At 38.5% G+C, this 23,525-nt stretch overlaps 1 protein-coding gene across 4 annotated transcripts in view; it reads right to left on the reverse strand.

Annotated features, from left to right (window-relative positions):
* Positions 1-414: 414 nt before the first annotated feature.
* The window catches only part of DENND5B (DENN domain containing 5B), a 212,454-nt gene continuing 189,343 nt past the window's right edge, over positions 415-23,525 (reverse strand). For 3 of the 4 annotated variants that reach the window (XM_061125229.1, XM_061125230.1, XM_061125228.1), the window contains 9 exons: positions 22,473-22,601; positions 19,732-19,853; positions 14,400-14,545; positions 12,691-12,809; positions 11,680-11,867; positions 9,513-9,595; positions 9,175-9,301; positions 6,938-7,112; positions 415-5,443 (listed from right to left, as the gene is read on the reverse strand). In XM_061125229.1, the coding sequence (XP_060981212.1) occupies positions 5,260-5,443; positions 6,938-7,112; positions 9,175-9,301; positions 9,513-9,595; positions 11,680-11,867; positions 12,691-12,809; positions 14,400-14,545; positions 19,732-19,853; positions 22,473-22,601 (1,273 nt within the window). In that variant the 3' untranslated portion in view covers positions 415-5,259. The remainder of the gene's footprint in view (positions 5,444-6,937; positions 7,113-9,174; positions 9,302-9,512; positions 9,596-11,679; positions 11,868-12,690; positions 12,810-14,399; positions 14,546-19,731; positions 19,854-22,472; positions 22,602-23,525) is intronic. The other variant, XM_061125231.1, reaches the window with a different exon arrangement.

Here is a 23,525-nt window from a genome sequence, read left to right on the forward strand (position 1 = left end):
ATTTTGCTGTGTAGATTGTTAAGCTAAGAATTGATTTTCCTGTATGGTGTGAGATAGGGTTCACATTTTCTTTCTTTTTACCACTTCTGGATAACCAGTTGCCCAGCAGATGTTTCTTGTGTGTGTGTGCGTGCTTCGTGGAATTCTTCAGGCAAGAATTCTAGCGCAGGTTGCCGTTTCCTACTTCAGGAGATCTTCCCGACCCAGGGATTCAACCCACAACTACACTTGTTACCCTTGCACTGGTAGGGGGATTCTTTACCACTGTGCCACCTGGGAAGCTCGTATTTCTACTACATAATGGTTTCATGTAGCTTTATCTCTCATAACGGTTTTGTTGCTCTGTCTGCTTTCTGGAGTCACTGGCCCTGTGCACTACTCAATATTAAGGTTCTACAATAATGAAGCAAAACAAAGTATCAACCCCACAGTTTTATTTGTAAAGAACAAAGCATGAAAAGTCATATTTAAATGTACTCCAAAACCTGAAAAACCCACATCAGTTTCTCTGATACATATGTTAAAGTGCTTGATATCACAATACTTTTTAAATTTTAATTATGTTCAGATGAGAAAAAAATCCAGTTCTGATGCATTTTGTTAACAATTCAAAGAAAAAAAAATATAATTTAAATGCAGAAACGCATATTTAAAAAAAAGATACACAGGATACATTTATACATGGTTCAAGTGTAACACAGGGAATTCTTTCTATATGTTTAACACCCTCATTTGATTGACAACAGGAACTCTCACCATATCTCTCTACTGTTAACAAGATCTGTCTGGTGTTTGGAATAAAGACTGGGCCACACACAAATACATTTAGGTAAATATGTCAAGCATAATTCCCTCCCACATAACCCAAGGATACCCTGGATTCATTCAAATGAGGAGAATGTTTTTGATGATTTTTTTTCACTCTGATATTAATTGCTCAGTGTGATACCTTTCTGGATCCAATCTTTATTTTGTCCTTGAGAGGACAATCAGGTCTGCTAAGATCTGAAAGGATGAGGTTCTCCTTGGATTATTCTGATCACACTCCATTGGTACCCTCCAAAAAGCTTGGAAATCAGTTGGATTCAAGAGTTGTTTTTTTTTTTTTTTGATTCAAGAGTTTTATAAATGGATTTTAATAGGAATAAGAGACCTAGTAGTTTATTATTTATTTCTCCTTTTACACTAAAAGGTAATATAACAAATACTTATACAAGAAACACAGACTTCAAATGACATGGATGACGTGGAAATAGAATTCACTTTATAAAAGTAGAGAAGATCTCAAGACTCCATTCTCAATCAATGAAGGTGTATTAATACTGAAATATAAATAGCTACAGTTCAGATTGTCCTTCCAAATGGTGAAAAAGATAGACTAGTTTCTATAAACCTCACAGAGAAAATACTCAACAGTTCTCAAAATGAAAATCTACTGAAAAATCATAATTCTTAGCAGAAAGAAGCTATTTTATAATTAACAGCTGCACTCCCAGTGCTGTCAAATAAATATTTCCCTGGGCAATCTGAGGTCCTTGTCTGTTGCCTCATGTTTCAGAGTATCTCAGAGGGTCAGCATTCACTATACACAAACTGTTATGTGTAGTCTCCATCCCTCTTCCACTTCCATTTACATACAACAGTGCTTTATTGCCAAAAAAGGAAATATGAGCAATTCAGTATTTCCCCTGTATATTCATACAGTGTGACAAAGTTCATTAAAATGATTTCTTAAAAAGCCATGTTAAAGTAAATACCACAGGGTTACAAAAGGTACAAAGTGTATGAAATATTTAAAATAAAATTTAGAGGGAAATCATAAATTTTGCAAGCTTTAGGTTTCTTCTATCAAATTCTTGCCACAGTGGGAAAGAGGAAGGGAGGGTTGGGAGGCCTTCCTTTTGTTCTCAGTAGCCCCATTTTCTCCACTGAGAACCCTACTTTATTCTACTCCACACTGAGCCTCAGTCATTTTAAGGTGCAGATGAGCCCCCAAACAGAACACAGCTTCAGGGTCTCACACATAATACCAACACTGGTGTAATGCCACTATATCAAAAAGGTTATTATTAGGAGTTTCAGAACATTTGAAAAACACTTGGAAGATAAGTATTTCAAGAGGTAACATTTTTGGCAATTTAATATTAAAATAATTTCTTCTTAAGCTATTTTGTGAAAATACTAATCATGACTCCAGGCACAACTTTTAATTTATTTTGAAGAAAAGTCAAATTTGATTTTTGTATACTTTAACTCTGAAGTATGATGATATAGCAATATACTAATTTATTAACAGCAAAAAGTATACCTCTGAGTGACTTTCCAAAGTCAGGTCAGAAGGCTATGTATACTTATATGTACATTTATTCTAAGAGTTCTGCTGTTGTCCTGCTCAAAATAATTTGATACTCAAAGACAGTTATAAGCCATGTTAAGAATTGTCTTACTTCTTTAGAACTGTATTTCTTACATGACCCCAAACTCTGCTTAAGTATCCTTTTCATTCATCAACTTGGGTTCTAAGAGCTTATTGTTGTTTCCATCCAAATATTAAATTTTTTCTGAAAAGCCACCATTACCCATTACTAGAAATATTCAAAAGAATGGGCTATAGGCCATTCGGGCAGCTCATAAGGAGGTCCCCAGGGGTCTGAAGCACTGGCTTTATTACTGGACTGTGTATGGACTTCCAAGGTGATAACTCTAAAGGGCACAGCGTTCTAGAGAATGTGTCCATTCTGGTGTGATTTCTTCTTCTGAAACTGGTCATTTCACTACTGTAGTCAGACAATAGAAAATGGGAAGAAACTTCAGGTCAAACTCTTGGGGGGTATTACTTTCTAAAGTAATGGTTTTACTCACAGGTCTGAAATCCAGTTTTACTCCTAGTTTTGTTTTTGGCTGTGCCATAAGGCGTGTGAGATTTTAGTTCCCTGATCAAGGATCAAACCTGGGTCCTCAGCAGTAAAAGTGTGGAATCCTAACCACTGGACTGCCAGGGAATTCCTGCTCCTACTTTTTATAACAGGTGTAATTTTCTATAACTTAAGGACAATTTGTTAAAATGAGTATTAATCCCTATAAATTATTACTATAAATGAATATTAATCATTATCTGCTACCTATATATGTGGATGAATTAAGATCCAAGGGTAGAAAGACTTAATATGAATGCCTTGAAGGCCAGTCTCATGTAGCCTGGTATAATTAAAAAAACATGAATTCTACACCCTGTGTCGTCACTGACCAGGTGTGCAGGTAAGTATTTAATCTCTCTGATCCTTAAGTCTTCCCATCTGTAAAATGAGAAGGCTAGATGAGATGACTTAATTCTAGCATGCTAACCTAAGTCACCTCTCTGTTTGCCCAGAATGTGTCAGAAGCAAGGCCTTTGGAAAAGGTAACAAAAACAAAACCCTAGATTGGATCATTCTATGGTTTCTCATCATTGAAACAGTAAGCACCTGGTGTGAAACAGGTTCTGGATATGTCCCATAATAGACTCTCCATGTCCCAGGGGTAGCCACACCACTGTGGACAAACTTTAGCTGCAGGCAAACACATTTCTGGTCTACCCAGGTCACCCAGAACCATCTTAAACCCTTTCCATGGGTTTCTAAATGCTGCCTTCAGTTCTCCCTTACCTCCTCAAGGACTCAGTCACATATTAAAAGGGAGTATGCCTTGGCTGAATGCAGTGTTTGATAATGGGAGTGGGGCACTTAATTCACTAGTTTCTTCCTCAAGAGAAAAAGGGAAGCAACACTATTGGCTAAAGCCCAGGACCCTCAGATAACACAAGGGTCCTGAGAGGCCATGACTTTGCTTCTCAGTCACAATTGGGAATAACCTGGAGCTCTGCTAAGGCAATTTCACTGCTAACAACGTGCAAATGTCTAAATTACTTACAAGACCAACTGTAACATGAAGACTTACGGTAATGTACTAACACTGTATTAACTTCCTTAAAAAACACCAAATTGGAAAGTTACTCACAACGTTTGGTCTTCCAAATTGTTGCCTCTTGTTTTGCTTCCATTTTGCCAGTCTGCGTAATACTGGCTTTTACCTTCCTGGGCCAGCAGTATTACATTTTCACCCCTGCTTACAAAGGAACATACAGCTGGCCCTGAAACACCCAGAAAGGGTTCATTCTTTCTCTCTTCTTCTGGTATTTGCATTATCATGGTCAACAAATACTTTCACAAAAACATTCCAAGCCACACAGAGTCCTCCTCCTTCTTAGACATTCTTTCCATTTCCTGAGGGGGGATGGGCACTGGAAGAGGGAAGGCGGGCGATTGGAACCAAACAAAGACAGTGTTTGTGGTTATTTTTGAGGGGTAAGGGACCACTGCAGGGTTGAGATGGCCAAATTAAAAGTATAGAATCAAACTGCTCTTTGCAGTTTTTAAGACTGAGGCCAACACTCTGAAATTCACATCTCCCCAAAGTACCTCAAATAACAAGAATAAAAATGTCAAAGATGAAGTTAGTCTAGACTAATCTTTCCAAAGTGTAAAGAAGTTAATATAATCCCACAATTTCATATGCTTCTCAGGGCTTTGTGTGTTCTCTTTTCAGTTCAGCCAAGCTCCTGGGGTCCAGTATTTAAAATATTTGAATTATATCTTTATCTTGTGCTGATGAAAAAATTTTTTCAAAAGACTTGGAAGAGTGGCTCAATTCAAATTATGAAACCATCTGAAACTTAAAAGATGTAAATGAGGGCTACTCTCCCCTACAGTAGGTAAACTGTTTACATTCACAATATAAAGGGTAACACACCCGGATGGCTGGCGAGTACATAACAATGCTTTCTGGATTCCTTTGTGGTACCTGGAGGAAAATAAAAAGCCCCAATGGGTTGTACTATATTTACATGTTTACTGGCTTCTTCCTGACTAGCACCACTCTCCCCACTACCCAACTCCCAATACTTTTAAGCTACTGATTTTAAGTTACAGGAGTATTCAATCTAAGAAAAGTCTTATTAGAGTAATAGAATTTCTTAAAGAAGAGAGCATATTTACACACATCTAACACATGAAAATACTCTATTTTATACTAAATTCCAGGTTCAAATGAACTACAATACAGCATTTTGCCTTGTCTGCAGTGTGAGGACTGTTTACATTGGGGGACATGCCGTGCCGCCCCTGCAGTGACTCACTGCCTTGTCAGACAAGTCCAAATCCGTCCCCATTGTCGGGGAAGGTTCAGAAACAGGGTTCTGGACTGAGTTTCTAGCTAATTGGGTTACACATCCACTCCTTTGATGAGTGAGCCTTCTAAGACTATGGTGAAGTCCTGAATGGTCTGCAGAATGCGGATGAGGGAGTTGACCGTCATGTGATCTCGCAGGAGGGCGCTCTCCTCATACATTCGGGTGATGGCAGGACACTCGGCTAACAGAGGAATCCACTGTGGGAGCAGGCGATCTCTGCAGACCCAAACAGAAACAAGTCCTGAGCACTGCTGCCCTGCTGCAGAACTACACACACACTGGAGCTGTGGACAGGAAGGTGAGAGGCTGAATGGGGCGAAATCTAGCCAAGCTCTGAGGTCACCAGAGAGAAAATCAAAGTCAAGTAGTTGGATATTACTGGTTAAAAATGTAATGAAACAGTGTACGCTAAGGGGGAAAGGAAACCCATCAGATTCTAAGAGTGAGTCTGCACAAATTGGCCATAAAGACTTAGATGTGGTAAAGATATTCTCTATTCTGATTCTACCTCTTTTAAAAAGAAGTGGAATGTCATTTTGTATTGTTTAACAGAGATGTTATCCAGACATCTGTGACAAGTCATGCCAAAGTAGACCTTTTGGGAGGAAAGACTCCATTAAATTGTAGGGACTAGCACTTAAAAAAAAAAAATTTACACAACATAAAAAGGTAAGGAACAAAATCAAAGCAGAAAAACATTAAGTAGATCTTATAAACCAAAAGAAGTGTTGCATTGATCTAATAAATCAAAACAGTAAAGAGAGAAAAGGAGATAAGGATAATGCTCAAAAGGAACTTAAAAAGCACAGCTGAAGTTGGACGGTTTTTATTAAGAAGAAATATAGAATTTAGCTCAATAAACCAGCTGTTTCAGGAGGACAGGATCTCAATCTTTAACGTTTCCTGATTAAACTGACATTAGTATCTGTCACTAAGTTGCTTAGACACCCTTGCTGAGCAGCTCTCAGTACACCTTCATGAAAAGGCAGCTAGGCCATCCTACAAGAGGTGTTGGGGCTTAGAAGAAAACAAGCATTGCACAGATAAAAAATCTTCTAAGGGTCTGTGTGGTAAATTTCTTACAATTCTGAGAGCTGTTTTAAAATTAATGGATTGCATAGCTCCTATGTGTCATTTTACAAAAAGAAAGGGGTAGAAAACTGTCTTAAAGAGACTTTCCATGGTAAGAATTCTACAATGTCATCCAATTTAAAGCAATATGGTAGTGTATACACACTATACAAGCTCTGTACAGAAAATATGTATGTGTCAATGTGCTGGTGTGTCTAATTACTTCCACCTGTCTATGGCGCAGTACTATGTCACGGTTCAGAGCTTGGGGCTCTGGGGTGAGACTGGGTGTAAATCTTGGCTCTGCCTCTTACTAGCTGTGTGACCTTGGGAAAGTCTGTTAACTTATCTGTGCCTCTTCTACTTTCTATTTTCTCACCTATACAGTGGGGATATTGCTTGCTACTTCATGCAGGGGTGGTGGTGAAGTGATAGGAGGGTTAAATGAGATAATACATGTGAAGTACTAAGCATAGTGCCCAACACACAGCAAACACCCAATAAACAGGAGTCTCATAAAACTTGGAATGGAGGAAGTCAATCAGAGAGCTTTGGAAGGGGCATGGTCTGGTATAAACCTTTCTAAGTTCTTGTTCAACACATGACAAAGACAGGGAAAGTCAAGAACTGGCTTAATACCGTGTTCCAAGGCAAACTAAGATCTGGAATTTGCCATCCTTCCCAATATTCCGGGGTGCAGTATTAATAGCATTTACATAGTGACAGAAGGTTTTGCAGGATGATTTCTGAATGAGGACATCATCTTCATTATCTAGAATCTGGTCAGTGGTTTCAAAATAAGCAACTGCTCTCTCTGGGGAAGGAAATCAGAAGCATATCACAATACACATTAATACTTCATATACAAAAAGAGGAAACAATTTATTCTGGAAATACTAATGATTCTTTGCATTATAGCCAATCCTAAAACCAAAACCATTATTTTATCATTGGTTTCACAATAAATCCTAAAGGCCCATGTTTCCTGGTAGAACAATATGCTCCCAGGAATTTATTTTCTAGTCTAGACTACACTCTACATGGTTGGAAAGCTTACTCTCTTTAGAATACCTTCAAAAATGGCAACTGATAGCAAAGAAAAAAATAAACATGGTCTTGTCTGTTAAGACTGGATCCTTTTAGGAGGAAGTAGCAAAGACATGGTAGCCATTGAGGTGGAGCCCTTTGATCCAGTTATAAAATGACTGGCTAACACTTTGCAGCAAAATCCTTGAAACAGAACTCCTTCAGTAAATCTGAGGAAGAGTTATTAATATACATATCAGAAGCAGGACTAGTAAGATTCAGTGCATTCCAAAAGGAAAAAAAAAAACCCCAATCTAGGGGCCTAGCTCTGTCCACTTTCCTTTCTTTGTCTAAAAGTTCAAATTTGGATAAAACTAACTACTTCATTCAGGTCTTATTTATAAAACATGAAATGATTAATCATCCTGTTAAAGAGACTGTGAATTGTAGAAGAGCTGCATAGCAAAATAAAGAAGACAAAGTTTAGGGAGCTAGAGAACCACATTCTAATCAAACTTTCCTGAAGATGGAAACACTCTATATCTTCAAGGTCCAATTCTATAGCCCCTTGTAGGGCCAGTATGACTAGGGAGTAAATTTAAAATTTGGAAAAGACTCTGATACTGGGAGGGGTTGGGGGCAGGAGGAGAAGGGGACGACAGAGGATGAGATGGCTGGATGGCATCACCAACTGGATGGACATGAGTTTGAGTAAACTCCGGGAGTTGGTGATGGACAGGGGGGCCTGGTGTGCTGTGATTCATGGGGTCGCAAAGAGTCGGACACGACTGAGTGACTGAACTGAACTGAACTGAATCTAAATAGTCACATGTGGCTAGTGGTTGCCATACTGGATAGCACAGAACTAGAGTAATCTTTTTAAAACACAAATTATATCATATTCCTCAGCTCCCTGGTAGCTCAGACGGTAAAGAGTACACCTGTAATGCGGGAGACCTGGGTTTGAACCCTGGGTTGGGAAGATCCCCTAGAGAAGGGCATGGCAACCCACTCGAGTATTCTTGCCTGGAGAGTCCAATCCCCATGGAGAGAGAAGCCTGGTGGGCTATAGTCCATGGGGTTGCAAAGGAGTTGAACATGCCTGAGTGACTAAGCACACCTTATCTCCAAGTCTTCCCATTCCGTTCAGGATAAAGACCAACTGCTTCCAAAGACCTAGAAGGCCCTCCACAACCTGGCTCTGCAATAAAAATCCTCTCTCCAAATACCCACCCTCTCTCCCTCACTCTGTTCCAGTCACACTCACCTCCTTGCTGCTCTACAGAAAGCCAAGCACAGCGCCACCCTGCTCTGGCAGGGCACTTGTCTCAGCCTGCGGTGCTCTCCTCCTGGCATTCACAAGGCTCAGTTCCTCACATGTCTGCCCAACAGTACCTTATCAACAAGGTCTATACCTTCCTAATTAAAAGAGTACTCCCACTCCGTTTCCTTTTGCCTTGCTCCATTTTTGTCAGCATCAATGATGACCTTCCAACATATCAGATAAATTACGTATCTCTTATGATTTTGTGTATTGTTTGCCCTCCTGACCCCGCAAAGATTCTAAGTTTGTCAACCATAGGAATTTCTGTGTCTTGCTTACTTTTAACTTGAAGTGTATACCTTGAGCATCTAAAATAGTTTAGAATATTGTGAACACACACACACACACACACACACAGATATATTTGTTGACTGAATGAAAAGCACAGACACTGCTTATTTGATATTTACTTTGAAAAACATATACCCTTATCACTAACCCTTATTTGCTCAAATTCTTGGGTTTTTTGAGTTTTCTAAGACCCATTTCAATGACCTCACAACAATGTACACCAGCTTTAATTTACCTATGAAGTCCCAGATGAAGACATTCTTGTGAAAGATGCGAGCTGATTTGAAGCCATGGTGGAAAACTTGCTCAAGTGCTGCAACTAAGCCACTCTCTCCACACAGCAACACAGTGAGGCTTCCTCTCTGTGAAGAGTAACACACAGTGCCAGAGAATAAGCTCCTGTGTTGATGTTTAAGAAAAACAGTAGAGGAACAAGTGCTGAGGGTAGCCATGAAGCATGTTTTTGCAGCTATTAGGAAGCTTGACAATTAAAGCACCTTTTTATTGCCTTATGTACCATGTATAAAAGCGGCTTTAAAATCCCACCATAGCAAGTTTCATAGCCCATCATACCTCTTTTTCAGGTTTGTGGAAATGTTTCACAATGTTGTTCACAGCTTCTCCAATTCCTTCTTGGATCTGTCCTGCATTGGGTTCTAAAAAATAATGAATAATGGCAGAAATTTCAGGCAAGGAAAATAAACCAAGTACTACAGGACATCAACTGTGCCTGCCCGTGCAGGAAACACTTCACCAGGGCAGGCTACCTTGTCAGGGTTCCATGAAACCTGCCTTGCCAGTTTGGTAAAATGAGGCATATTGGCAGAATGGAAAAGAATCTAAGAGACCCCCAAGACTCAAATCCCAGCCTTACCACTCAAAATCTGTAACTATAGTCACCAATTTTAAGTATGTAATTTGATGAGTTTTGGCAGAATGTATAGACATGTAACCACTATAATCAAAATACAGAAGATTTCCATCAACCCCCAAAAGTTCCACTGTTCCCCTTTTCAGTCAATTCCCTTTCCCAGCTTGTAACCTCGTAACCCCTGTCAACTACTGGTCTGCTTTCCATCATTATCATACAGCCTTTTCTAGAATTTAATAAATAGAATTGTATATTGTCTACTTTTTCTCACCTGGCACAATACTTTTGATTCATCCATGATGTTAGCTATATCAACAGTATTGCTGAATAGTATCCCACTGACTAGATATATCACTATATGCTTATCCACTTACCAGCTGGTGGATATTGCGGGTGTTTCCATTCTGGCTATTATGAATAAAGCTGCTTGCAAAATTTGAGTATGAGTCTTGGTATAGCTATATGCATTCATTTCTCTAGGATACAGACATCTAGTTTGAGATTTCTGGGTGAAGTGTATGGTTAGTACATGTATATATCTTTATAAGAAATCGCCAAATGGTTTTTCCTTTGCATTCCCATTGTAATATATGCGTATTCACTGTTGTCTATCCTCTTTTTAGCTATTCTAGTGTATGTGTGGTATTAAGTTTACTTCTGGAGGCAGAAAAGAATTATGGATTAAGGGGATCATTTATTAAAGAATAAGGGAGATTGTTAAAGACTATATCATTCTAATAGTTAATATATCACCATATGCTAACAAATGGATATAGAATAATATCTAAGGAAATTGCTTTGTTAACTAAGGACCTCTTAGGTACCTCTTATTAATAAGGTACCTCCAATAACTCATGGTTATTGTCAATGAACTGAAATAAAACCACTTCATTGTCTCTTTAGTTTTCTGTGGCTCCTGTAATAGATGACCACAAATTTAGTAACTTAAAAAAAGGAGAAATTTCTTCTCTCACAATTCCAGAGGGAGAAGTCAGAAATCAGTATCAATGGGTAGAAATCAAGTTGTGGACAAGGCTGTGCTTCCTCAGGAGGCTCAATGGAAGAAGTTGCTCCTTGCCTCTTCAAGCCCAGGTGGCATTCCTTGGCTTCTGCCCACATCACTCCAGTCTCTGCCTCCATCTGTCTATTGTCTTCTCTGTGTGTCTAATTTCCTTTTGCCTCTCTCTTATAGCAATACATGTAATTGCATTTAGGGTCCACCTGGATAACCCAGATAATTTCCCTATCTCAAGATCCTTAACTTACTCATATTTGCAAAGATCCTTTTTCTAAATAAAGTAACATTTACATATCTCAGGGATTAAAATTTGATACCCTTGGGAGACTAAAGACCACATTAGTATAAACTAGAAGTTTATGTGCTATTAAAAATGGCATGTGAACACAGGATCCTATCTGTAGAAGTCACTTTTTTATGTACTTTGTCACTTCTATAGGAAGTTTGGGGGTGGGGTGGGGAGTGGAATTTTTAAAATTCCCCTTAGAAAAAGGGGCTTTGGATAACTAGATATGAGAGTTCTACAACTGTCCTTATTCTTCCTTGAAGTTTCAGGCAAAATATTATTTATTCATACTTTCCAAGCATAACTAAAACAGAGCAGGTGTTTTTTTTTTTTGGTTGGATTTTAACATCTAAATTCTTCAGGCTTTTAATTATTTGTAATTATCCTGCCTTAATTCCCCCCTTTTCTCTCTCCACTCTAAAGTCTTTCTCACAAATTAATTTTCCTCAGCTTTCTTTTTAATCTCCTTACCATAATTCATTTAACACAACAGTTTTCTATGAAATGGCCACATGATGCCTAAAACATCTAAGACACATTGGAAAATAAAAAAACAACTAATTACTGGTAGTTTTTCCTGTCAGTGATGTGATACTCAGTCTCCTGGCCACAGTGGGTGATTTCTGCTGGGGTGGAGTCCGACACTGCTTTACTAGATCCTCATCGGCTGCTGATGTCATCAATTCTCCAATGAGAATTCTCTCCAGACTTCCATCATCAATGCCTTTTCCCAGCCACCGCCCGCATGGGAACCTGGCGGGACAGAAATAAACTTCAGAATCGCAATATTTCACTCACTTTAATCAGAACTTTTAAATGGCACCAAGGGTGAAACCCATTATTTGAGTGGGTGATCAGCCTGTGGGTGATTTTTTTCATTATGAAAAATTGCAAACACTTAAAAAAGAAGACAAAAAAATAGACACCCATGTTCTTATGACTTAGATATTAACATTCTCCCATATGCTTCATTTTTGTTTTTTGTTAAAAGTATTTTAAAGTAAATTACACACATCAGGACATTTTACTAATTACTTCAGTGAATCTCTGAAAAATAAATTCTCTCTTGTATAGCCATAAATTATTATCAAATTAAAGTAACTTTTAAATATTTTCTCATACATCTACATCAAAATTCTGTAGTTAGTTTCAACAGGAGTATCTTCAAACTAGATATTAATGTGGGAGTTAAGTTCCAGGAAAAAAGAGGAGAATGTCCTCAAAGAGGAGTGCTGGCTGCAAAGAGTGCAGGAGTGTCTAAAAGAGCCTTTTGTCTTACTGACATTATTTTAAGCTTCTTTTTTTTTCTTTTCTTATCAGAGTTCCAATCTTTTTCAACATTTGTGGACTAAGTGTTAGCAGCAAACACAATCAGTCTTTTTGAGAAGTATTTTGGGGGCAATTTTGTATTTGGAACAAAATAACAGAACTTTGTTGTTACATAAACAAGACAACCCAAAAAACTAAAGTAAAATTCAAAAGGCAGTGGGAAAGCTTTAGAATGAAAATAATTCTCAAACTTTTTCTTGTCTAAAAATATTAAAACAAATCTGAACTCCCAAGGACATTTACTTACCTATATGTATGTCCTGTGATTTCATTTCTGACCATGACACAATCCACTAGCCATTTGGCTAACAGTCCTGAGTTATCGTGACCAATCTGGACAGTCGTCAGCTTCCCCAGGTTCTGGCACTGCAGGGACAGGACCACAGGGTACTCAGTTCCTGATCTTTTCCTGTCACCTCTCAGCTTTAGTAGTGGTTCCAAACAATTTACAAGTGCAGAGGACTCTGCATAATGTATTCTGCTGTGCACTAGAGAAAAACATCCAAATAGATCCCTTCTAATGAGACAGGAGACATAGGAACATTATTTAGTTATTTATTTTTCCATTTATTTTTATTCATTGGTTAGGAACATTATTAAATGAGAGGGATGACACAATGTCTGAGAGTAGATATGTAAACAGGTGCTTGAAGAACACTTGGGAAGGAACAATGATTTCCAACTGGATAATCCAGAAACATCACCGAGTCAGTAGATTTGTTCCTTTGAAGGATGAGAAGAATTCCAAAAAATGGGAAAGGATGCTATTTAGATTTAGTTATAGAGAGGTCAGAAAAATAATTATAGACATAAAAAATCACCAACTTTTCCTGCTTTAATAAATACTAAGGTAGAATTGACCTCAAATATCATCTAGAAGTCTCTGAAGCTACTGTTAAAAAAAAAAAAGCATAGTTATCAGCATCGTTCCTGATCCTTTGTGCATAAGTACAAAAGAAAGTGATGATAATAGAAATGGTAAAAATAAATGTCAACAAAATTCTGACTTAGAAATTCTGATGAAAGATCACAGACCCCAACTGACTATGTATAGCTGGGAACCTCAAAGCTATGAGTTCTCAAAGCACTTGACATCTTTGAATTACAGCGATCTAGGTGATGGGGGAGGGCATCTTGAATTAGTTGTGACAGCAGAGATGGAATGAATCAGGCAGATGTGAGAGTCTGGAAACAGCAATGATGGGACTTATGATGCAGTTTATGCTCTGTACTTGGTAGTCAAAGAAAAGCCAAGGATTTTAATCTTTTATATACAGATAGCTGTGAGCCCACTGGATAGATAGTGTCAAAATAAGCTCTTGGGCAGTGTCATGACTCTGAGTGGAAACTGCCATTCCTAGACCCCAGGAACAGAACGTTCAGTTAGTACCACTTCCCTTCTGAAAGGAGAACAGGTGTTTGTCTCCTTTTTGCATGTCAGGATCAACCAGCATGTGGGCTCAAAAGTATGGGACTACCTTACCAGGTAAGACCTGAAAACTGACTATCATAGTGAGAGGTATTTTCACAAGATCACTTTATAAATATCACCATGTGGTCTAAAGGCCAAAGCATGAACAGTAGCTCCCATTCCCTTTGTCCAGGTTCAGGCAGGGTGAATTTATAGTTTGGAGGAGAACTACTGTGGGGAAAGCATTCACCTGAATGTTCTCTACATGCCCGGTTCTACAACACGTGTTGGGAATTATGGAAAAGGACCTGGCAAAGCCCCACAGTGCACCACTACAAGTAGAAATACACAGCTTAACAATTAAAATAAAAATGCAAAACAAATTCATGTGTTCAAGACTTTAGGTATATAATCCCCTAAATGATCCTGCATGCTTAATTACCCCTTTGTATTATTTGACTCAGAGAAAAATGAAAAAGTGAAACTGGCATTGTGTAGAATTATGTATGACACTTTGTGCTAAGAAAGCAATTAACTGAACCTACTTCAAAAGTCATTTCGAGGAGGTTTTTGGGAATCTGCATTACTCCCGTGTCTCCTAATTCTCCTGATACACAGATCCAAGGGTTTGACGTGATGATCGCGTTGCTCAGCTTTTTGATGGGAATGATCACTGACCTATATGGAATCACTGAAAGAAAAATGCTGAAATTAATACAAAATTACAATGAAGTTCTCCTGAAGAAAACAAATATATATTCAGAATTCTGTTGGCTTTCACAGATAATTTGTTTTTTAATGATCTATCAAGATGTACTTAAGCAACAGGATGAGATCATAACCTCCTTTAGTCTAGAAAGATGAGGTCTGGTTTATGAGCCACAAGTCCCAATACGTCTATTAGTTTCCATACTTATACATCATTATGTATACATGGCATTGTTGCTGTTCAGTTGCTAAATTCTATCTGACTCTTTGCAACCCCCATGGACTGCAGCACACCAGGCTCCTCTGTCCTTCACTATTACCTGGAGTTTACTCAAATTCTTAGACATTGAGTCGGTGATAACTATCTAACCATCTCAACCTCTGTTGCCCTCTTATCCTTTTGCCTTCAATCTTTCTCAGTATCAGGGTCTTTTTCAATGAGTTGGCTATTCGCATGATGTGGCCAAAGTATTGGAGCTTCAGCTGCAGCAACAGTCCTTTCAATAAATATTCAGGGTTGATTCCCTTTAGGATTGACTGATTTGATCTCCATGCAGTCCAAGGGACTCTCAAGAGTCTTTTCCAGCACCACAATTTGAAAGCACCAATTCTTCAGCACTCAGCCTTCTTGTGGTCCACAAGTAATGCCATAAATGGCATACTTATCATCAGCACTACATCTTATAAACAATGTCAGGCATTAGCACCAGAATACCTGAGGACATAAACAGTGACTGTGTAGTAGTTTCATTGCTTTGATGTTTTTATTCATTTTGTTCCAAAATGGAGTACAAATGAGCATGGTTACTGGCATGGCTTCATATAAAGAAGGTGGTAGGTGACTACTTGCATAGTATCTGCTTGTTGCTGATTTTCTTGGGCAATGCTTCACAGCACTGCACTTCAGAACTCTCTCATCCCAGTGTTAACAGTCCAATACGCAAAGCCAATAAACAACAGCACCTCCATTCTAGTTGTAATACAAAGTCTACTAGCTACAACTTGGAAAGGGGGCTCTAGGGCAAGAGGTGCCTCAGGGAGAGAATCAGGATGCGGAAAGGAATCTGTGTGAAATCGTTCCCTTTGAAGGCTCTTCAAAGGCAGGCCACTAGATGTCACTGGCCAAACACCATCCTTTGCTCAAACGTGGAAACCACAGGCATTCCACATACCTCCCTTTCCTTGAAAAAATGAGGACGGCTCAAACACATTAGCATATTTTTATCCCTCAGAGCCATACTTTTTTTAAAAAAAGCAGGGTAGAATCAATATTTTGGTTGGTATTCTCTTTATCCAGTCACAAGAGAACTATTAAAAAGTCCTCTTTGAAAGAACTACACGTAGGATTAAAAACAGTCACTGGACAAGGGGCTCAGATACTACCTCACAATAGGGGTTCATGTTTCAGGGTGCTCTTAGATGAGCAAAAGGAATGGAATAAATGGTTCATTTCTCTAATTTTACATACAGGACTTTCTTTCTGTTGACTGAATAAACCCTCTTTCTGTTCTTTCATTTTGGCTGAAGGAAAGGAAAATGTCAGAGAAAAAGGCCATATTTTCATGGCTTAATAATCATGAGAATCAAATGATTTTTGAAACTGAAAGCAGAAGAGGTTAGTGCAAGATGTTATTTTAGGTGCCAGAGGCTACTTTCACTGACAGGCTACTTTCACTGACAGGATTAGAAAAACTGCAGAAAAAGGCTTGTTTAGGGTCAGCAGTTCTGTTGGCTGCAAAGGACTCACAGATATACAACAATGATTTCATAAAGCAGAAAAAGAGTAGTATTATTAAACTCAGAATATTTATTTCATGAAGTATTTCAATTCCCTAGTTCTAAGAGTTACATGGATAAAGAGAAATCTGCAGATATGGGGAGGAGCTTAGGAGTCCTAACTCCCTCTGCAATTTCTTCTCTTTCAAAATTGTATATAACACCTTAGCTTCTAATTAACTAACACTATCTTGACAGATATTACAGCTTAGCCTAATAACCATTCTAACTCCATTTTCCTTGTCTGCCTCTACCAGAGCCTTAGACGACCAAAACCTACACAACTCTGCCCAGTGAAATACTGGTTATATTTATTGAAATTTCTTAGAAAACTATGTTTTTCTGGCACAGATTCTGATCCCTCTTCCTTGGCACTGCTTCCTTCTTCAGGCTGGAGGGTAGACTGAGAACAGCCACCTTGTGACCATGAGGTAGATGATTAGCACACACTGACGACTGTCACAGAGCTGGGTCCGTGATAGCACTGCGGACTGCCTACCTCAAGACTCTCACTGTGTAAGAAAAACAAAACTACCAATTTGTTTAAACCATTGTTTTCTGATATTTGCAACTGAAAATAACTCCTAACTGATACAAGTAAAAATTCTCCAAAGTAGGGAAGGGGACCAATGCAACAGAATAAATGTGATAATTTAGTTTATCAAAAACACATCTGTGTCTGACTCTTTTTGACCCCTATGGACCGCAGCATGTCAGGTTTCCCTGTTCTTCACTATCTCCCAGAGTTTGCTCAAATTCATGTCCATTAGCATTCAGAATCAGTGAAGCTATTTAACCACCACATCCTCATTTTGCTTTTGACTTCAATCTTTCCCAGCATCAGGGTCTTTTCCAATGAGCTGACTCTGCATCAAGTGGCCAAAGTATTGGAGTTTCAACTTCAGCATTAGTCCTTGCAGTTAATATTCAAGGCCAATTTCCTTTATATTAACTGGTTTGATCTCCTTGCAGTCCAAGGGACTCTCAAGAGTCTTCTTAACACCATAATTTGAAAGCATCAGTTCCTTGGTGCTCAGCCTTCTTTACGGTCCAACTCTCACATCTATACATGACTACTGGAAAAACCATAGCTTTGAGTATACGGACCTTTGTCAGCAAAGTGATGTCTCTGCTTTTGAATACGCTGTCTACGTTTGTCATAGCTCTCCTTTCATGGAGCAAGCACTTTAATTTCATGGCTGTATTCACTGTTCTCAGTGATTTTGGAACCCAAGAAAATAAAATCTGTCATTGCTTCCACTTTTCCCCCTTGTATTTGCCACGAAGTGATGGGACTAGATGCCATGATTTTAGTTTTTTGAATGCTGAGTTTTAAGACAGCTTTTTCACTCTCCTCTTTCACCTTCATCAAGAGGCTCTTTAGATTAACTTTACTTTCTGCCATTAGAGTGGTATCATCTGCATATCTGAGTTTATTGATATTTCTCCTGGCAATCTTGATTCCAGCTTATTCATCCAGTCAGGCATTAACTTCTATACAAGAAGTTATAGAAGTTAAATAAACAGGGTGACAATTTACAACCTTGTCTTACTTCTTTCCCAATTTTAAACCAGTCAGTTGTTCCATGTAAGTTTCTAACTGTTGCTTCTTGAGCCACATACAGGTTTCTCAGGAGACAAGTAAGGTGGTCTGGCCTTCCCGTCTCTTGAAGAATTTTCCACAGTTTGTTGTGATCCACACAAAGGCTTTAGTGTAGTCAGTGAAGCAGAAGTAGATTTTTTTTTTTTTTTTTTAATTCCTTTGCTTTCTCTATAATCCAGCTTTCTCTATGGCAATTTGATCTCTGGTTCCTCTGCCTTTTCTAAACCCAGCTTGTACATCTAGAAGTTCGCAGTTCATGTACTGTTGAAGTCTAGCTTGAAGGATTTTGAGCATCACCTTACTAGTATTCGAAATGAGTGCAATTGTATGGTAGTTTGAACATTCTTTGGCACTGCTATTCTTTGGGGTTGGAATGAAAATGGACCTTTTCCAGTCTTGTGGCTGCTACAGAATTTTTTGAATTTGTTGGCATATTGAATGCAGCACTTTCAAAGCAACATCCTTTAGGATCCGAAATAGCTCAGCTGGAATTCCGTCACCTCCACTAGCTTTGTTTGTAGTCACATTTCCTAAGGCCCACTTGATTTCACACTCCAGGATGTCTAGCTCTAGGTAAGTGACCACACCATCGTGGTTATCTGGGTCATTAACATCTGCAACATTCAGCAAGATTCTGAAGTCTTTCTGAATCATCAAAGTTTAATATGAGTTCAGTTGAGTTGCTTAGTCCTGTCCAACTCTTTGCAACCTCATGGACTGCAGCACACCAGGCTTCCCTGTCCATTACCAACTCCTGGAGCTTGCTCAAACTCATGTCCATCGAGCTGGTGGTGCCATCCAACCATTTCATCCTCTGTTGTCCCCTTTTCCTCCTGCCTTCAATCTTTCCCAGCACTAGGGTCTTTTCCAGTGAGTCAGTTCTTCACAACAGGTGGCCAAAGTATTGAGTTTCAGCTTTAGCATCAGTCCTTCCGATGAATATTCAGGACTGATTTCCTTTAGGGTTGACTGGTTTGATCTCCTTGCAGTCCCAGGGACTCTCAAGAGTCTTCACCACAGTCCTAAAGCATCAATTCAGTGCTCAGCTTTCTCTATGGTCCAACTTTCATATCCACACATGACCACTGGAAAAACCGTAACTTTGACTGACAGACCTTTGTTGGCAAAGTAATATCTCTGCTTTTTAATATGCTGTCTAGGTTGGTAATAGCTTTTCTTCAAGGAGCAAGCATCTTTTAATTTCATGGCTGTTCAGTTACATGTTTATTATTATCATATACTGATTCTTTGAATTTATGGGTTTCAGATAAGACACTGCAATGTTTGTTCAATAAAAGATTCGTCTTCACATCCACCCCATTTCCTACCGCAGGAGGGGTTTCTTTGGTAAGCAGACTCTGAGTCAGAAATTAGCATGAAGAATGCTGCTTCTGGGTTTAAGATGTGAGGAAGAAAGGGTGGGCTGAGGCAGAAACTGAGCTCTGATGCGGTGAGTCCTCAGCTGATATCACAATGAGTTCTGGGGCAGCCCAGGGATCAGGCAGGGATCCTGACTGGCTTTAGTAAGACGGACAGCATCAGGGAAGGTCATTTTCTTTGGTGAGACATTCCTCTAACAGCCGAGGGTTGTCTTCAGGAGGTGGGGCTGCTGGGGCATAACCTTTATTGCTAAATGGAGATGGGGTAGGGCAGGGAGGGTGGGGGGAGGGGTGGATGTTACAGTGTCTGCCTCACTGAACTGTGGTATGTCTCACTTTTAAAAATATAAACTCTTATTCCATTAGTCATCTGAGCAGCACTTCACTTAACATTCACTTCTCCAGACTTACTGATAGTGGTGAAGACACTGGTGAAGCAGAAATAGTCCACAGCATTGAGGGAAAGAAGATGGTAAAGAAACTGTTCTCTTTCTTCTTCACAACGGAGGAAAGCATAACGTTTATAAAGCTTCCTAGGAAAGGATAAGACAAACACAAAGTAATAGTATAGTGTATTTTTTCTTATGTCTTCTGCTAAAAAAATACTTCCTCTTAGACAAACTATGAGTAGAAACTTCAATCTAGAAAGAACAATTCATAAAAATCAATGTATATACATTAATATTTTAACCTACTTAGTAATTAAAGAAACAACCTCCTGTGAATTCATTTTGTCTATCAAAGTAATAGATTTAAAATTAATGATCAGTGCTGATGGGGGTGTGGGGGGTGGCAGTGAATAATAGAAAGTTACAATCTTCTGAAAATTTCAGAAAAGCAATTTGTTGGTAATATTTAAGTAATTAAAAAATAATTATTCTTTGACTTATTAATTTTATTTTAAGGACTCAGTCCTAAGGATATAATATGAAATGGCGAAGATTTACTCACAAATGTCCACTTGAATATTATTTGTAAAAAATAAAAAATACTGAGTTGGCCAAAAAGTTCATTCAGGTTTTTCCAAAGGATGGTACAGAAAAACCAAACAAACTTTTTGGCTAACCCAATATATCATAGTATACTAATTTAAAATAAAGTTTAGGACTTTCCTAGTGATACAATGGATAAGAATCCACCTGCCAACGCAGGGAGCCAACGCAGGGAACACAGCTTCAATCCCTGGGTCTGAGAAGATATCACATGTTACGGCACAACTAAGCCCAGGCGCCACAACTACTGAGCCTGAGCTCTAGAGGCTGTAAGCTGCAACAAGAGAAGCAACAGCAGGGAGAAGCCCATGCACCCCAACTGCAGAGAAGCCCCCTGCTCGTGGCAACTAGAGAAAGCCAGCATGCAGGATAAAGACTCAGTGCAGCTAAAAACAAATTGTTAAAAATTTGTTTAAAAAAAAAAAGTTTAAGAAGAGTTTTAACAATAACAAAACTACTATTCCCCACATCTGCTATTAATAGCCTATGGTGGATTTTTTTTTCTCATCCCATGGCTGAAGGACATTACATTCACTAAAGATAAATTTTTAAAAATATCGACTAGTTATAATCATCTATATTATAGCGTTTGGAAGATTATCTTTCTGGAAAATTTAAACCACTCTGTGTTTCAGATGTTTCATTTCAAGTAAGGACTGAATTTTAACTGAGTAAGAAAAAAACTACTGCTCCCTAAAACAGTAACTTTTTATTAAGCACTTACATTTAAGCATTTCCCAAGTATTTCATAGTTATTAATATATCTAGTCCTTGTGATCACAGGAGAGGTAAGTCTATTAGCATTCTCCTTTTATAGATAAGGAAAAGTGATAAAATGAAGTTAAGGATCTTGCCTAAGGCCATTCAAATAGTGAACAGTAAAGGCAGTATTTGAACACAGCCATTCAGATTTCAGAGACTTTATAACATATAAAATGTTATGGTATAATACAAACCTGAAAAAAGGGTGAGCTCAATTGCAAGTACAGTATAATCTTAACTAAGAGAATATGCATAGAAGAAAGTACAATAGAAAACATGTAAGATACTTAGTAGTTACCTTTATGTAGTAAGATTTTTAAACGATTATCATTTTCTGCTTTGTACTTTGGCCACAAAGGGCAGAAGACTTATCAGCAGGGATAAGGTGTGGGGAGTGTAGTCAGTTTTAAGAGAAGGTCAGGTTCACAGGCTATACTTCACGTCAGGTACTCTTTATCTAACCCATTTTTTGGATATTAAGACTCATCCTAAAATGCTCCAAGGGATAACTAACTCGACAGTGATACACACAAATTTAAAATCACAAAAAGAATTGGGTTATGGTGGGATTCCAAAACTGTTGTGTTTGAGGTCTTTGCCGAATCCTTTGCATGCCTTTGCTCTAGAGAACCCCAAAGCCCTTAATTTTCAAATTAATTCTACTATACGTATTATCTGGATGATGCATTTCATCCAAGGTTTCTGATGGAGTAAAGGGAATCAATCAAAACAGTTAATAATTAACTAATATGCACTTGACTGGTTTACTGGCTCTACACTACTAAATGTAAGTACTGGTAAGACTCTCAGAGAAGCTCCTTACTGTGGACCTTTTAATTTTTTTGCTACTCCTGTGTGATCTTCACAATATGATACAAGGTTTACATAAATTCAACCCATCTTTTGGATATTTCCCTTGTGGTTCAGCTGGTAAAGCTTCCCTGTGGCTCAGCTGGTAAACAATCTGCCTGCAATGTGGGAAAACTGGGTTCAATCCCTTGGTTGGGAAGATCCCCTGGAGAAGGGAAAGACTACCCATTCCAGTATCCTGGCCTGGAGAATTCCATGGACTGTATAGTCCATGGGGTTGCAAAGAGTTGGACATGACTGACTTTCACTTTTTGGATGTTACCATCAACCTGTGGGACTACTCAGCTTTTTTTTTTTCTGAAAAAGGTAGCACCATCTGCCTCTGGCTATGAAATCTGTACCCTCCCATATATAATCAAATAGGAGGTCATGACACAGAGTTTCTGAAACATGTGCCTGTTAGAAAGAAGAGAGCATGTGCACAGGAGTGAACAGCTCATGCTGAAGAAGGCAGCCTGTCAGTCTATGCAGTTTATTTTGTAAGCACACAGATCATGGAAACAGAAATGCCTTGAGGCCACCTCTTACTTTGTGAGCAGCTGATTAGAGAGCAACTGCTTAAGATGCTGGGACAAGAGCTTCTTTTCTAGAGACAATCTTATCCATGCTCGAGCTCGTCCGACATCAGTCTTGATCTCACTCATGTTTTGAATATGCCTAAAGAACAGTAAAACAGCAAAGATGTAAATCCTAAGGTTAACCTTGAACTGGAAAATAACTGAAGAATTACAGCACTTTGCACAGAAAAGTTGTTTCCTACTTAGAGGAAATAATAGGCCACACACCATTTATGCTGATTAAACTTCAAGTAGCCCATCTGAATCATGAAATTAGTCCCACATCAGAATTACCATTACAACATGACCATATAGACAATATTCTAAGATAAAGCATTTAACACTCATTTACTCTTTCAGGTTTTATTTTGTTCTCATTTCATGCTTGCAGATACATATAAACTGGCAATTGGTTATCCCTGACCCTCAGAAAAATAAAAGTAATAAAACAGGCTGAATATTCATGCTCTTACTCAAAATAATTGTTCTACAGTTTAATTAAGTCTCTACTACAACTTTAATTCACTGAATCATTTTTCAAATTGCCCTGACAACATCTGGAAAATATGAAATTCCATTTTCTATGGCATTAGAAGAAAAGCTGTATTATACTAATAAATTCAAAATTCTTACAAATTTGAAAGACTTAGGATACTGTGTGGCCACAAACAAATTGTGTGATCAACCTCCAAATGAATGTTACATATATGTATAAATTAGTATTCTATTTTGAAGTTGATGCTATGCCCAGCAGGACTGAATTAATCTTCCTAAATGATACCCGTCCTAGGGGGAAAGAAGGATTGAGCAGGAAGGACAAACCTAAGGGACAGGGTAATTATAGAAACAGTACAGTGAGTCACTGAAAAGTCTTTGTGATTGTGACCCACCATCCTTTCCTTTGATTTTTTTTTTTAAAGTATAGAATGACTTATCTCAGCTGTAATAAATATTGCAGACTCTTTGATGATTCTAGCATTCGGAATAAGGAATAGCCTCCTTGTAAAACATATCTCCCCCTGCC

Source organism: Dama dama, chromosome 22 (assembly GCF_033118175.1).
Source record: "Dama dama isolate Ldn47 chromosome 22, ASM3311817v1, whole genome shotgun sequence".
Classification (NCBI taxonomy): Eukaryota; Metazoa; Chordata; class Mammalia; order Artiodactyla; family Cervidae; genus Dama; species Dama dama.